This window comes from Silene latifolia, chromosome 4 (assembly GCF_048544455.1).
Source record: "Silene latifolia isolate original U9 population chromosome 4, ASM4854445v1, whole genome shotgun sequence".
In the NCBI taxonomy this organism is placed as follows: domain Eukaryota; kingdom Viridiplantae; phylum Streptophyta; class Magnoliopsida; order Caryophyllales; family Caryophyllaceae; genus Silene; species Silene latifolia.
Window position 1 is genome coordinate 6,496,929 of NC_133529.1, and position 16,307 is coordinate 6,513,235.

The following is a 16,307-nucleotide window of genomic DNA, read 5'->3' on the forward strand; positions in this document are numbered from 1 at the left end:
AATTAGGATTGTTTAAAAGTCGAATGGCATGCATAAATAGTTTTGGTTAGAAGCTTGCCCTAGAGACAGCAGAACTCTAGAAAATGGGGAGTCAAGCGAAACAATGGCGTTGCCCATTCGAAAAAGCAGAAGTCAAAAGCTGAGTTCATTTCCCTCCTTTTCAAATGCTCTTAAAACTACTTATTTGCGATCTAATCATTAGAAGGTGCTTGCCCGATACGAACACCCATTAGCGATGGAACACATATTTAATGTACACATAGAAGGGTTTTTTTTTTTTGACCAATTTCTTAGTAATTCAAGTTTAAACCTCGATGGTGTCATACCGATCTGTTTTAAGTACATACAGCAGTTGGTAGATAACAGTTATTTACAAGAGTTTACAGGAGTCACAAACCACAGATACCGGTTGTGCAGCATAATATAAGATGTGACAGTTTTCCATGTCAAAATATTGCAGCGTTGTTCATAAATCAGGTAATACATTTTTCATTTGCTCGTACCACACATAGTAAGCCGTAGGTCGTGGCTTGCAAATGTTGATCTCCAAATGTTCCTCTTCAGTGTTGATCGTTGAGGCGTCCTATCATAAATTTTCCAATAAAATAAAATGATTTGCCGTACATAGATGGTCACCAACAATGTGTGCACAGACACGAGAATGTACGTCCATTGTAAGTAAGATAGATGAGAAATAAAGAGTCAAAATGTACACTGTAGCAGGTGAATGACGTATTATTAGAATATGACATACCTACCCACCCAAACATTTGTTGACTCAACGGAACATTCAAGACAACAGTAAAAGAAGAGCGAAAAAAGAGCGGTAAACAATTACTCTAAATAAGCCACCAGGAATTCCTGCATACTCTAGATGTCAGTTCTAAAGCAATCTAAGCAGTACGTGGTAGAGTTTGATTTCTATTTCAAGCTGATACAGGTCTCCATATTGTAGTACGTAGTTCAAATAAAAAATGCAACCATCAAGTATTTCAAGCAATACCGTGGCAAGAAATGTTTACGAACTATTGAAAGCTCACCAAGAAGGCCGGGGTACTTTTAAGGTGCAGCACATCCAAGAGCTAACTCTTATTAACTTTCTTCCATCCACCATCCGGCTTGTGATTTTATAAGCACCCAGGTTGTAATGAACAAGTAACCGAGGTTTTCTTGGTGGGATTCAATAGTTCGTTACAACAAATCCAACCACTCCAAAAGCCAATGCACACCCACCATTAAGGTCACAATAAATAGTATATCATTATTCGCATTACATACCTGCTTGATAATGACTTGAACTTAACCATAAGCAAAGGACACCATTTAGTAGTAAAAGTGTCAATAAAACATGATTTCTCATTCAACATCGTTTAAAAAATTTGCAGGATGATGAGAAGTGTGTAAAAAAAGTTTTTAAAAAATTGGTTATTCACAAAGAACAATTATCAGCAAAGAACAAAACCTTAATTATAGTTTACCCCTGTGTTAATATCATAAAAAGGTAGTTTCCAAATGACCCAGGATGAAAATTGCGTGAAAAACTACATTGAAGGACCGCTACTTCACAAAAGAAAGAAACGCAACCAATTTGGTGAGCTATTATGATTTATTCCACTATATTCCATAACCAAAGAGTAATGAGTCTTTGGCTCCATTGGAAATATGGGAAATTATTCCATTTATGTGTTTTTAAAATAAATTTTTGAAAAGCACGATTAATACACATTGACCCCCTTTTTGGGGGCACTATAAATACCTGTATGATAAAGCCGACATATCACTCCGGGTTCCAAATTTACAAGATAAGTTGCACAGTGTATTGCTTAGACAACACGACGATGGATTGAAAGGCACAAATAAACACGTAGCTGATCGGTCAAAGCGAATTTAAACATAAATAGAAGATATACCTTCCGTAAGCCCTAAACGTAAATAATAAAACGGATAGCGCTAAAAAAAAAAGAGGCAGCGCAAGCCCCCCTCCCCAACCGAATGCGCGGCCCTGAAAACATCCAACAACCATATTATTCGAAAATCACAGTATAACAAATCGGCACGACGACAATTTGAGAGTACCAGATTTACACGTAGCCTAATACTCAAAGCAAATAAAAACATAAACAGAAGATATACCTGCCGTAAAGCCCTAAACAAAAAACAATTAAACGCAAGGTGCCTCCAAAGAAAGGCAGCATGAGCCCTCTCAACCCAAGTTATGAGCCTGAAAACACCCTACAATCACGTCAATTAAACATCACAGTATGTCAAATCAATACAATTATGAATTGAAAGGACCAAATAAACACGTAGGTAATCGGCCAAAGAAAATTTAAACATAAATGGAAAGTATACCTTCCATAAGCCTCAAACGAAAACAATAAAACGGAAGGCGCCTCCAAGGAAAAGCAGCATGATCCAGCCCCTCCCCCAAAGGCGTGAGCCTGAAAACTTCCAACAATCACATCACCCCTAGATCACAGTATAACAAATCAACACGACGATAGTCTGAAATGACCAAACAAACACGTATCTGTTTGGTCAGTGGGGGAAAAAAAAAAAACGGAAAAAAAAAAAATAAAAAAAAGAAAAAAAAAAAACCTTCTATAAGCCCTAAGCGAAAACAATAAAACAGAAAGCGTTTCCAAGGAAAGGCAGCACGACATCCAACAATCTCATCAATCCGAAATCACAGAAAGCATCATAATAATATCAACAAAGGCATTCCTGTAACCGTGACTAACCTTTCGGAAAAAGCCAAATCAACTGAAGTCATAGCCCTTTATCCAAAATTCAATCCCAGGTAGTTGTTTCTTCAGAACTTCAATCACAAAAAAAAAAAAAAAAAAAAAAAAAAAAAAAAAAAAAAAAAAAAAAAAAAAAACTAATTACCCAAGAATTCAAATGTACAAATCAACACGGACAATGAAATGAAATGGACAAATAAATACCTAAATCACCGTTCAAATCAACCAGAACATAATTAGAAGTCATACCTTCAAAGACAAGGTCAATCGTAAACCCAAAACGTAAACTATGAAATTATGATACCTAACAATGCCAACAGCAAATCGAAACAACAACAGTTTTAAAATGAGTCTCGGCCACGTAATCAAGTAACCCAATAAACAATTCAACATAAGCCCTAGGTTTAATTGTACAATTGAACACGTACCTAATAGTCCAAAGGTAACCACAAACGAAGACGGTGTTGCTACCATAAAGAACCTTTCTGACACAAGAAAAACAAGCTCAGCAGGCATGATGAAGACAGACAGCCACACCACTGGAGGCTTCAGAAAACAACCACCACACAAACGATGTACCTGTACCATACCAAACATCAATAGGTAGGAAAGCAGTTACGCCCAAACTTAAATCACAGAGGGTAAGCGTAAAGCACCTTCAAGGAGAGGCATGTTTGAATATGGCCGACTAAAAGACGAGTCCTCAAAAAATGCCAACAATTACAACATTCACATTAGTCATGGAATACAACAAACATGGGTAAAAACATCAACAAAGTTGTTAGCGGAGCCACTAATAACCTTTAAGAGGAGGGTGGAATCAACCGCAGAGCCAACTCGCGTTTAGGAATCCAAGCCTAGTTTGAAGCCTCTAACAACTGTTAAGCCAAAGCAACATAACATGAAAACCCGTAATTCACTAAGGACGCAATAAAGTAAAAAAACAAAATAGACATTACCCAACAGAATAAAACACAGGACATACCCCGTTAACCATTTTGTTTGCTTAAATCTAATTCACGATCAAGATCGCAACCCCAGGTAATAGCATACTGGTAATTCAAAGCACTTTCCTTTCTAAAATAGCTTCCAAAGTGATACTCGACCACATTAGTAAGCTGCAAAATAACAAATGAACACGACGATGGATTGAAAGGCCCAAATGAACACGTAGCTGATCGGTCAAAGCATATTTAAACATAAATAGAAGATATACCTTCCGTAAGCCCTAAACGAAAATAATAAAACGGAAAGCGCTTCCAAAAAAAGGCAGCGTAAGTCTCCTTCCCCAACCAAATGCGCGACCCTGAAAACATCCAACAACCATATCATTCGATAATCACAGTATAACAAATCAAAGACGACGACAATTTGAGAGTACCAGATTTACACGTAGCCTAATACTCAAAGCAAATAAAAACATAAACAGGAAGATATACCGCCGTAAAGCCCTAAACGAAAACAATTAAACAGAAGGTGCCTCCAAAGAAAGGCAGCATGAGCCCTCGCAACCCAAGTTATGAGCCTGAAAACACCCAACAATCACGTCAATTAAACACCACAGTATGTCAAATCAACACAACTTTGAATTGAAAGGACCAAATAAACACGTAGCCGTTCGGCCAAAGCAAATTTAAACATAAATAGAAAGTATACCTTCCGTAAGCCTCAAACGACAACAATGAAACGGAAGGCGCCTCCAAAGAAAGGCAGCATTCCGTAAGCCCTAAACGAAAATAATAAAACGGAAAGCGCTTCCAAAAAAAGGCAGCGTAAGTCTCCTTCCCCAACCAAATGCGCGACCCTGAAAACATCCAACAACCATATCATTCGATAATCACAGTATAACAAATCAGCACGACGACAATTTGAGAGTACCAGATTTACACGTAGCCTAATACTCAAAGCAAATAAAAACATAAACAGAAGATATACCTGCCGTAAAGCCCTAAACGAAAACAATTAAACAGAAGGTGCCTCCAAAGAAAGGCAGCATGAGCCCTCGCAACCCAAGTTATGAGCCTGAAAACACCCAACAATCACGTCAATTAAACACCACAGTATGTCAAATCAACACAACTTTGAATTGAAAGGACCAAATAAACACGTAGCCGTTCGGCCAAAGCAAATTTAAACATAAATAGAAAGTATACCTTCCGTAAGCCTCAAACGACAACAATGAAACGGAAGGCGCCTCCAAGGAAAGGCAGCATGATCCGCCCTCCCCCCCAAAGGCATGAACCTGAAAACATCCAACAATCTCATCAGTCCGAAATCACAGAAAGCATCATAAAAATATCAACAAAAGCATTCCTGTAACCGTGACTAACCTTTCGGAAAAAGCCAAATCAACTGAAGTCGTAGCCCTTTATCCAAAGCTCAATCTCAGGTAGTTGTGTCTTCAGAACTTCAATCAAAAAAATAAAAAATAAAAAAACTAATTACCCAAAGAATCAAATGTACAAATCAACATGAACAATTGAATGAAATGGACAAATAAATACCTAAATCACCGTTCAAATCAACCAGAACATAATTAGAAGGCGTACCTTCAAAAACAAGGCCGACCGTAAACCCAAAAACGTAAATTGTGAAATTATGATACCTAACAATGCCAACAGCAAATCGAAACAACAACAGTTTTAAAATGAGTCTCGGCCAAGTAATCAAGTGACCCAATAAACAAATTCAACATGAGCCCTAGGTTTAATTGTACAATTGAACACGTACTAATAGTCCAAAGGTAACCACAAACAAAGACGGTGTTGCTACCATAAAGAACCTTTCTGACACAAGAAAAACAACTGCAAGCATAGACCAGTAAGCAGACAGGCCAAACCACTGGAGGTTTCAGAAAACAACAACCACACAAACGATGAACTTGTACCATACCAAACATCAATAGGTAGGAAAGCAGTTACACCCAAACCCAAATCACGGAGGGTAAGCGTAAAGCACCTTCAAGGAGAGGCATGTTTGAATATGGCCGACTAAAAGATGAGCCCTGAAAAAATGCCAACAATTACAACAATCACGTTATCCATGGAATACAGCAAACATAGGTAAAAACATCAACAAAGTTGTCAGCGGAACCACTAATAACCTTTAAGAGGAGGGTGAAATCAACCGCAGAGCCAACTCGCGTTTAAGGATCCAAGCCTAGTTTGAAGCCTCCTAGTAATTCAAAGCACATTTAAACCACAAAAGGAAAATAAAACAACCTGTCACTCTGTCAACGTAATTAAATTATACAATGAACAAAAACACATGAACTATGAATTGAAAGGACCCAGTATACACGCAGTTCAATGGTGAAAGCAAATAGAAATATCAATAAAAGATATACCTTATCTAATGTTTACATGAAAACAATAACAAAAAGGCGCCTTCAAGGAGAGGTATGGTGAGCACCACCAAACCAACATTCCGAGCCTGTAAGTACCCAACAATATAAAAATCACATTAACCCTAAAGCACAGTTGCGATCACCAAATATCAACAAATCTGTTGCCATACCTGCCAATAACCTTTTAGAGGAGGTCAGAACGATGAGACTCGTGATCTATCCAATAACCTTTTAGAGGAGGTCAGAACGATGAGACTCGTGATCTATCATCCACATCCCAACCCAGGTGGTCACATCCTCATAAGTAAAAAAAAATCACCCTAAATGAAAAGAAAGCACAAATCAACACAGTAAATGAAATGAAATAGACAAATAAACAACTAACTTTATGTTCAAACCAGATTACAACATAATTAGCAACATAAAATATGATAAGTATAATATCTAAATCATCGTTCAAATCAATCAGAACACAATTAGAAAACATACCTTCAAAGACAAAGCTGATCATAAACCCCAATCGAAACCAATGAAATCATGATACCTAACAATGCCGTCATCAAATCGAAACACAAAAAAAAAAGCAACGCACATTTCATAATAAGAATAAGATATGAAGAAGCAAATATCTCTAGTGAGAAACTCCATGGAGAGATCTCTTTGCTGGAGTTGTTACCATCATAAAAGGAACGATCAAAAGACAGAGGCATTGATGAATTATTGAGGAGTGAGGAGGAGTAAGCTGGAAAGTAGTGGATGAGAGTGGTATGTCGTAAAGGAGTGGTTAGGAAGTAAAAGAGAAATGGAGGGCTGTGATCAGAAGGTGAAAATCCAATGGCAAACGGGAAGCTTGAGGCAAAACTATTCATAAGAACAGTTATTTCAAGTTTAAACTTTTATAGGAGTTAAGGATTCCTTTTATTTAAGTTAGGTAAAATTAAATAATACTTCCTCCGTCAACAAAGGCAAACAAAGTATTATTTTAGCTTGACTTTATTAATAAAGTTTGTTAAACTTAAAATAAGTTAAATTAACTTTAACTCATCTTAATATAATTTCATTAAATTTATTACTTTTAAATTAGTTAGTGTTAGTGACTTTTAAACTCGTTAATTAAGTTAATTGAATTAAAGTGAACATATTAGACTTGAATAAAGCTAGATAAACTCAATTAAAACGAACTTATAAAACCTTTAAAATGAGAAAAAGGACCAAAATTAATAGAGTATCCACTTAAATTTTTGTTTGGTTAAAATATGTTTTAATGATTTTTACCTTTCTCCAAAGCAGTGAGGATATCTGTCCCACTTTTGTGTTTCATTGCATGTCCCACCCATACACATTCTGACACATCAATACATTACCACAGTTGTTGTGTATTTTTTATTTGCAACAAGCGATGTGTCAAGATGTGTATGGAGTGGGACACACAATGGGACACAATTCTTAACCGTCTCACACAAGAATCATTGTTGATGTTTTCCCTTTTTCTTTTATTTTCTTTTCTTTTTATCCACTTACTATACACCAGTTAACACAACTACAGTCTTACAAGCAAGCTCGTCCTTCCACTCTTCCCACTCATTCTCTAGTAAGTTAATTCACCTATGTTTACGTAATTTCGAAATTTGCAATTAATTTAATTCATATCCCCAATTTTAGAACCCTAATTTAGTTTATATTGATTTTAGTTATTAATTTAGATTTTTGATTGTTTTTCCAATTTGCATCAATCATTTTGCTATATTAAGTTCTGAATTCGTACTATTGATGCATTCGTAGCTAATTTAAAGCGATTCGGATTGTTTTGGATTCTAATTACTTGATTGGTTCAGATTTAAAGATGTCTTCTTGCTATTTACGCTCTTCGTCTCAATCGTTTGTTTGTTTGCTTAACTTTTTTATTTTTTGTGCGGAGTATTTAATCAAAGGTTAACAAATGATTGAGACGGAAGGAGTATTAGACAATGGTTGTCAGTTGCGGGATATTTGTGTATGTGGTTTAGAGTTTACACTATCAGACCTAAAACATGATCGTGAATTCCTACACACTAAGGTCATAAATATGTCAGTTGCGAGATATTTTTGTATGTTTTGGGATCGACTAATGATCTTGTTGCTCTCATTGCCGGGGTTTATATGTGGTCTGATCGGGACTGTACGTCTGTATCTGACAATTTGTTGCTGCAATTAGGATGATAGTAGGCAGAAGTCCTTCACACATATTGATAACCTTTACAATAATCCAGGCTTTTTTCGTTACAGTTTTATCTTTAGTTTGTAGCGGACTTTTCATTTGGCTCCTCTGTCTTGAATAAGAATTTGTGTTAAACTTGATATAATTGGCAATTCTTTGTGACTTCTATCTATTATGCACGAGTCATAGTCGTAACACTTGCTTCAGCATTTTGTTGGCTCTTGAATGAATTGACTAATATTTCTGCAACATGTTGCATGAATGGCTGCTCAAATGGGGTAGTATCAAATAAAAAAGCTGGTTGCTGAGTAAATCCCGAGTGGTATGCAAATGATCGCGGCATTTAACATGAAGATTACTCTGTTTATGGAGGGGCGAGTGCTGCCAAATGGGCTCCAAACGGCGCAGAACTCAATTATAGATGGTGAGTGAACATTTCTCGAAAAGAGCATTAAATTGTGATGTCTATCTCATTCCTTCTTTACTTGTCACATTTGTTGAACGTTTGGAAATGGATAAAAAAAGTCACTCTTTTTTAGTTCTGTATGATGGATTATGGATTCTAGTAAATTGGCTCAGTAAAATAGATGCGCTTCATTCGTATATGAAGTAACAGTCATTGATGCACTTCTCAGTGTGATTTTCGTTATGGTTCATCCAAAAACTGCCTCTTTGTGCCGTTAAGTAAGACTGCATACAGTCGACTCCCTTACCTTTCTATTTGACCATTTGAGGCACTTGGATAATGTTGTTATCTACAAGGATATATGCTTTTAGTCTGACTGATGTAGGATTGAGCTACAAAATTATATACACATGGACTAGGTTAACTATACATGGACTTAATTCTATGCTGTTCTAACTTCTAAGTACCACTACCCTTGCAAGCTACTCCCTCCTATTCTATGGAATTGCCGAATTTCCGAAAAATTTCTCATGTATTGTGGAAAATGGGGAAATTCAACAGAATAAGGAGCACATCAAAACAAAATTTGTTTATGTTTGTCATTGGCTCATTGCTTTATGTATTTCTAATTTTACATGACAGACAAATTGCAGCCAAGGCATCTCCCACTGCAATTTCCCGCTGAAGCAAAACTTAGCCGCAGACAGTTATGCAGTATGACCTCATTGCTAACCATTCTAACATTCAACCATAGTATACTGACGAAACCAGTGAGGGCAGACGATAAAGCCGATGATGAACAGAAAGATGATAGCATAATTGACTCTGTCAAGTCGTTGTTTGATCCCAATGAGACAACAAAGTCAGGGAAAGTATTGCCAAAAGCCTATTTAAAGTCAGCCAGGGAAGTTGTTAAGACACTTCGAGAATCACTTGAGGAAGATCGGAAAGATATGGCTAAATTTAGACGAACTGCAGATGCTGCAAAAGAATCTATTCGGGACTATTTGAGTAACTGGAGAGGCCAGCAAACTGTCATCAAAGAGGTAAAATTTCGGTGCAGCTTTATTTTTTTTTATTATTTTTGCATTTCATTTCATATGAATAAAATGAAATTTCAAGCTGATCTTACAAGTAAAACCCCTAAATGACTTAAACTTCAACTAAAAACTAAAGTGAGACTGAGCAATTTCCTCAGTCTCAATACCTTGTACACAAGCATATGTCGAAGAGAAACTATATATTTAATCATCTTAATTAGCTGTTCAAGAGACCTAAAGCATTGGAAACAAAACATCATTTGACACATAAACTTATTGATGACAAATTGACAATATTATTAAGGAGAAAATTGACAATATTAAGACAATAATTACACCTTTATTGATGATAAATTGACAATATTATTAAGAGAAACATCATAACTTTATACATAAGAGATCCCCAAACATTAGGGGGAAAAAAACATTCGTAGAAAAAGAAACCAAAGAAGTAAACCAGCATATATGCAAACCAGAGAAGTAACCCTATACGTTACTCTCAAATACATTCCTTGACATACAACCAGAGAAGTAAACCAGTTTATTATTAAGACGGATATCTCCGTCTTAAGGGAGACAAGCTGTAAACCAGATAAGGTATTTCTCATACTACTTATTACTCGAATGCAAGCCAGAGAAGTAACCCTGTGGGTTACTCTCAAATCCACCCCTCGATATATGTGATGATCCTCCTGTTCCTGGAGCCACCATCGATCCTGAACCTCCTCCTCCGCCACCACTCTTCCCCCCACCTCCACCACCACTCTTTCCTCCACCTCCTCCGCCACTGCCACCACTCCTTCCACCTCCACCATTCCCACCCCCACTGCCACCTTTGCCGCCCCCACTGCCACTACCTACACCTTTGCTGCCACCTCCACTGCCGCCACCACCTCCACCTTTGCCGCCTCCACCGCCACCACCTCCACCTTTGCCGCCTCCACCACCACCACCACCACCACCTCCTCCTCCTCCTTTGTTGCCTCCCATTCTAGCAAAGTATTACAAATTAGCAACAAAAATAAGTGTTAATTTGTGGGATATTAATGTATGTTACTTAGAAATTATAATGGACTATTTATAGGAGGGTTGATGAAAGAGTCAAGTAAAGGTGAATCAGTCATGCATTTTTGTTTAAATGCATGACTACACTATTGTCATATAACTTGAGATAGTTTTTTGCAAGATGCAATTCCAGAGTCACGTCTTTAACTATGGGAAATTGGTCTCTCGTAAAGAGAGAAAAGGTTATCATTTTATAATTAAACGTGACCATTTCATGATAAAAAGTTAAATTATCAAATTGTTAGTACTTTTTTATTAGAAACTGTTAACTTATCCCTCCTAATTTCATACAAATTTAGCTCCCGGAAATGAGAATTTGCCTTTTGTTTATTAGATTCAATCAATTTCCAAATGCTTTATCGAATGGACTAACCACTTTTGATGCTAGAACAAATATTATACGGACACAATTAGTTAAAATTTCATTTATTACTAAATTATTAATATTAATAAATGCTAGAACAAATATTAATAAATACTCCGTACCAATTTACCATTATCGAAAGGGTATGTATTATGGAGCCGAAACTCCCGCGAGGTAAGCTCACCCATGTTACCATGTACATAGCCACATAGGATGAGAAATCTGGGTCTAAGACCCACCTGGGCCATCGCCTGATATAACTGAGAGCCGTAGCCGTAGTTCACATTGGGGCCATGCCCCCTCCATGTACACAAGTCGAATAATATCGTCTTTCGAATCTCTTCAATAATCGGATATAAATGCTACAAATGGCTTATTATTCATTATATCAAATAACAAAATGACAATTGCATATTATATTCATGTAAATCATCTTTTTTTTTTTAATATATTATAACGATAATAGTATGAGAATATAAAGTCAATAATACCAGACAAGTAGACAACAGTCATTTATAATATCATTTCATGTTGAAGAAGGGTTCTAACATCATACGTGACTATTTCTTTCTAATTCCAAAATGTTAAATTTTACCGTAATATTATCTCCGTCTCATTCCTGTGTTTATCTTCTTTAATTCTTTAAAAAGAATATTTTGATTAAAAATAAATAAATAATTTAAACATAGAGAGTTTAAGTGTCTCTCAAATAATTCTACACGTACTTACTTGCGATTCGTAAAAAAGGTGAAATGTTTGCCTTTTGATAGCCTTTGAAGCGGTTTTTGTCCATGCATGTCATCAAATTGATTTGGTAAGGGCTTACGAAATACACTTAGCATTCAGACAACTTCTAATTCTTCTGCTTCTTATTACTATGAGAAAGTCTCGTGTAAAACCGTTCTACATTACATATACAACTAATAAATAAATGGTACCATAAGTAGTTACTTTAGGAATGTTCAATTAAGTATATTAACTACCAATTTTACAGTAATCCTTGTGTAAAATCGTTTTATACAAGTAATTTCTTATTATTATTTACATGCAGGGGCGGCATTAGAGGGGGTGCAGCAGCGGGTGCATCTGCACGACCGCACCCCCTTTCCCCAAATATAAATAGATTTTTGTTTAGTTGAAGAGCACATTACTTATGTGACTCTTGTGGTTGTTTATAGCACTTCTTTGTCAGGATTTCAATCCTTGTATCTAACAATTTTTGTTTAATGCTATTTCACCCTACATTTATTCTAACAAAATCAGATTTTTTTTTCGTTATAACTCGATTTTTTATCGTCAAAAATTTTTATACACCCTCATCCATCATATCCTAGAAACGCCTTTGTTTACATGACAATGTTTATCTAAAGTATACGCAATACATAGCATGGATGAGTCTCCAAAGGGTCATTGTTGCCACTCGACATTAAAAAGAATTAGTACTAAAAACACATATAATATGGCCATGAAGAAATTGAACTTGCATAAATAATTGTAAAACCGTCTTATACAGAAACTAGTGTGCGTATTCCAATATGATCGAAAAGTTATTACCATCATTGCAGTCATTTGCTCTGTATGACTTATCGCAACAACTAGGAAGTTCATTCATTTTAGCCTAAGCATTTTGCTTTATTCCATCATAGAAAAAAACTAAAGAATAATGTGAATATTTGGCTCTATCGGAAATGGAAACGGTATAGACGCTGATCTACCAAATGATTTTTTGCCTTCTGGATATGTTCGTAACTTCGCGCACATGCTCTACTGACTGCTTCTGTAAGGGTTATTCTCTAGTTTGAGCAGTTTGCGGAAAATACTTTCAGATAACATTTTGGTCTTTATTCTTGTCAAACCTGCTATTTTACTTGTTTTCTTATGGTACTCTATTGTAATACAGGAATCTTACGAGGTGCTCGAGAAAGCGTTTAGATCTCTTGCCAAGTTTTACGCAAAGGCAGGTCCATCAGCGTCACTCACTGATGATGTAAAGTCCGAGATATTACATGATTTAGAGACAGCTGAACAATTTTTATAAACATTATGTAAACTTTTTGAAAATATGATGTCTATAAGTTCAAATTCAAGGATCGTTCAGGAAATTGGCCTTAATAAGGAAGACTGTGATGCAACGGTCATCGGAGAAGAAGCAATGGAGTGCGAGAAGCATCATAACTTTATACATAAAGAGAACCTCGAACATCGAAAGAAAACATTCCGAGATGTACAAACCAGAGAAGCAAAAGAGCTGATAAGGTATGTCACATACTACTTATTACTAGAATGCCAACTAGAGACGTAACCATGTCGATTACTCTCGAGTACATTCCTAGATATACAAACCAGAGAAGCAAACCAGATAAGGTATGTTACATACTACTTATTAGGATGCAAACCAGAGAAGTAAACCAGATAAGGTTCGTCACAGCATGTTACTTATTACTCGAATGCAAACCAGAGAAGTAACCCTGTGGGTTACTCTCAAATCCACCCCTCGATATATGTGATGCCCCTCCTGATCCTGGAGCCACCATTGAGCCTGAACCTCCTCCTCCGCCACCACTCTTCCCCCCACCTCCACCACCACTCTTCCCTCCACCTCCTCCGCCACTGCCACTGCCACCACTCCTCCCTCCTCCACTGCCTCCACCTTTGCCGCCACCGCCTCCACCTTTGCCGCCACCTTTCCCCCCGCCGCCTCCACCACCACCTTTACCACCTGCCATTCTATTCGAGTGACGTCGTTCTTTTTCTCACTGCCTAGTTGTAGAGCAAACAAGAGTGTTAATTTGTGGGATATTAGTGTCAAATTACAGTGAACTATTTATAGGAGGGTTGATTAAAGAGTCAAAGTAAAAGGTCAATCAGTCATGCATTTTTGTTTTGAAATTTTGTATTTTGTTTTTGTAAATGAACTGATTGTTTAAATGCATGCATGACTACACTACTGTGACACATAAACTATGGGAAATTGGTCTCTTGTAACTTTGTAAGTTAACCAATAGGCAATATGGCGGAGCCAGAATTTGAAGTAGATATTCAGCTGAAGCGAAAGAATAATACTCCGTATAAAGTAACCTTGTAAATAATCGAAAATTTTAGTAGACATTTAGAAAATTTCAAATTCCAGCTGGGGCGAGCGTTCCTACTCGCTCCACCACGTGAATAGTAATGAATATAATCAAACCTTTGCACTTCTGCAATTTTCAAATACTTTATCGAACGTACTGAATATTATACGGACACGATAATCAAAGGGATATATTATGGAGCCGAAGATCCTCCGAAGCAAGCTCACCCCCATGTACACATGATAATGGAATATAAGGTCAATAATACCAGACAATAATCATTTATTATATCATTTCATGTTGAAAATAGAAAATTGAAGAAATAATTTATACTGTATGATAAAGGGTTTTTAACATCATACCTCATATAACAAAATTTTACGGTATTAATATACTCCGTCCATCTCATTCATTTGTCTATTAAACAGAGATATTTTAATTAAACGTAAATAAATACGAGTAAGTAAGACAAGGAGAGCATCTAATTTACAAAAAAGCATACCTTAAAAGTGTGTGTCTGATAATTTTACTTTGTATTCTATTTTTATTTTGGTGCCTCTGATTTGACTAGATTTATAAAAATGGTGACAAGTGTTTTATAGACATAGAAGTCGGTCTAGTTTATCCATGCAATCAAAATTGGTTTGGTAAGTGCTTACGCACTACACAATTAGCCTGCAGAGTTGCAGACTACATCTTGTTTATCTTCTTTTTATTAAGGAGCTGAGGACACTAATATAGAAGTGAAATAAAGGAAATATTATTATTCACATTATCGTGTTTATCTAAATTCACAAAACGCGACACACTTGGCATGTACATTTCTTATTGTTTTTATGATTTTATCTTCTTTCTTGTTTTTATTTTTTATTAAGGAGTACTAGATAATGTTTATCCAAAGTATATGCAAGTTATGTGGTATTCTTAAATTTTACTTCCTTTGTCTCAATTATTTATTGTCGTATTTTATTTCGTGATGTCTCAATCAATTGTTGTTCTTTCTATTTTAAGAATGAATTTAATGAGCAATTTGATCATTCACATACCATTTGGTCCACTTGTCATTCAGTAATTGCGATTTGCGCACCTCCTCTTTTCTTGATCTTTGTATCAAAACTAAACGACAATAATTAACCAGAACGGAGGGAGTTCAATTTACTACGACTGTGAATTCATCTGGATTAATTCTACACAAGTCAGACAATATGAGCCCATTTGTCACTATTGTCTTGAGCTCGAACAAACGCACCTGATTAGGGACGAAAGGGTGGTTCGCCGACACAAGGGCAGGGATGGGGTTCCAGTATTCCACAGGGCTGGTGGCGGTGGTGCCAACGGGGAAGAAAGAGGATGCATGTCGTAGGGTTGACTATGGTGGATGTGGGTGTTGGGTCAAAGGTGTGGGGGGGAATGGCGGGTGGACATGATGAAGTACATGACATATTAGGATCGGAAATGGAAGAATTCATAAAGCAAGTCGTTGTATTATTGATAATGTTCGTGTTGAAACAATTACAATGATATCGTATTTATACTACTTCAAAGATATGAAGATAATAATCGTATCTTCTAATTGTAGTAGCATAATAAATCTTATTCTATAATACTAATATTATTCCGATTACGGTATATTGTAATATACATCGATTAAATTTAAGTGTAGGGTAAATCATAGAGTGTACGCCCATTTCCTTTATGCAACTCTCCCATTTCCGATTCTAACATGACAATGTTCATCTAGAGTGTACGCCATACACTTGGCATGTAGAATTCTTCTTGTTTTATAAACAAAAAGTTTAGGTTAAAACATAGACCTTATTCAGTTTAAGTGTAGGGTAAATCATCGGCCACTTTAAAGCCTTAAATAGTGTTTACAAATCGACTATTAATAGAGTTATACTCCCTCGTAGTCGCTCATTTTTTCCTCCTTCCGTATTGAACAAGAAATAAGGAAATGATTTTGTACCACACAAACTACTCTACGTCTCTACCCATATACAAATCAATTTGAATCGCACAAACTTTTCTATAAAAGGAAACACTACAACAAATAGGGCAATTGGCGACCATATAA

At 36.3% G+C, this 16,307-nt stretch overlaps 2 protein-coding genes and 3 long non-coding RNA genes across 6 annotated transcripts; 1 reads left to right on the forward strand and 4 right to left on the reverse strand.

Annotated features, from left to right (window-relative positions):
• Nucleotides 1-289: 289 nt before the first annotated feature.
• LOC141652012 (uncharacterized) lies at nucleotides 290-2,447 on the reverse strand. The gene is made up of 3 exons (XR_012546934.1): nucleotides 2,353-2,447; nucleotides 2,134-2,232; nucleotides 290-583 (listed from the first exon to the last, which is right to left on the reverse strand). It is a non-coding gene; the product is annotated as an uncharacterized LOC141652012 (long non-coding RNA).
• An 827-nt stretch (nucleotides 2,448-3,274) lies between these two features.
• LOC141652013 (uncharacterized) lies at nucleotides 3,275-4,046 on the reverse strand. Its single transcript, XR_012546935.1, has 5 exons — nucleotides 3,961-4,046; nucleotides 3,730-3,862; nucleotides 3,546-3,622; nucleotides 3,401-3,446; nucleotides 3,275-3,323 (listed from the first exon to the last, which is right to left on the reverse strand). It is a non-coding gene; the product is annotated as an uncharacterized LOC141652013 (long non-coding RNA).
• Nucleotides 4,047-4,459: 413 nt separating this feature from the next.
• Nucleotides 4,460-5,120, reverse strand: LOC141652014 (uncharacterized). The gene is made up of 4 exons (XR_012546936.1): nucleotides 5,075-5,120; nucleotides 4,898-4,986; nucleotides 4,680-4,766; nucleotides 4,460-4,548 (listed from the first exon to the last, which is right to left on the reverse strand). It is a non-coding gene; the product is annotated as an uncharacterized LOC141652014 (long non-coding RNA).
• Nucleotides 5,121-7,597: 2,477 nt separating this feature from the next.
• Nucleotides 7,598-13,264, forward strand: LOC141652744 (photosystem II D1 precursor processing protein PSB27-H2, chloroplastic). 2 transcript variants are annotated; one of them, XM_074460337.1, is made up of 4 exons: nucleotides 7,598-7,681; nucleotides 8,570-8,711; nucleotides 9,336-9,739; nucleotides 13,063-13,264. In XM_074460337.1, the coding sequence occupies exons 2-4, from the start codon at nucleotides 8,612-8,614 to the stop codon at nucleotides 13,198-13,200; spliced, it is 642 nt and encodes a 213-aa protein (XP_074316438.1). In that variant the 5' UTR covers nucleotides 7,598-7,681; nucleotides 8,570-8,611; the 3' UTR covers nucleotides 13,201-13,264. The 2 variants fall into 2 exon arrangements, with proteins under 2 accessions (XP_074316438.1, XP_074316440.1); XM_074460339.1 differs by lacking the exon at nucleotides 7,598-7,681 and having other exon boundaries at nucleotides 8,477-8,711.
• LOC141652745 (uncharacterized) lies at nucleotides 10,316-10,816 on the reverse strand. Its single transcript, XM_074460340.1, has one exon. The coding sequence runs from the start codon at nucleotides 10,721-10,723 to the stop codon at nucleotides 10,343-10,345; it is 381 nt and encodes a 126-aa protein (XP_074316441.1). The 5' UTR covers nucleotides 10,724-10,816; the 3' UTR covers nucleotides 10,316-10,342.
• Nucleotides 13,265-16,307: the final 3,043 nt, after the last annotated feature.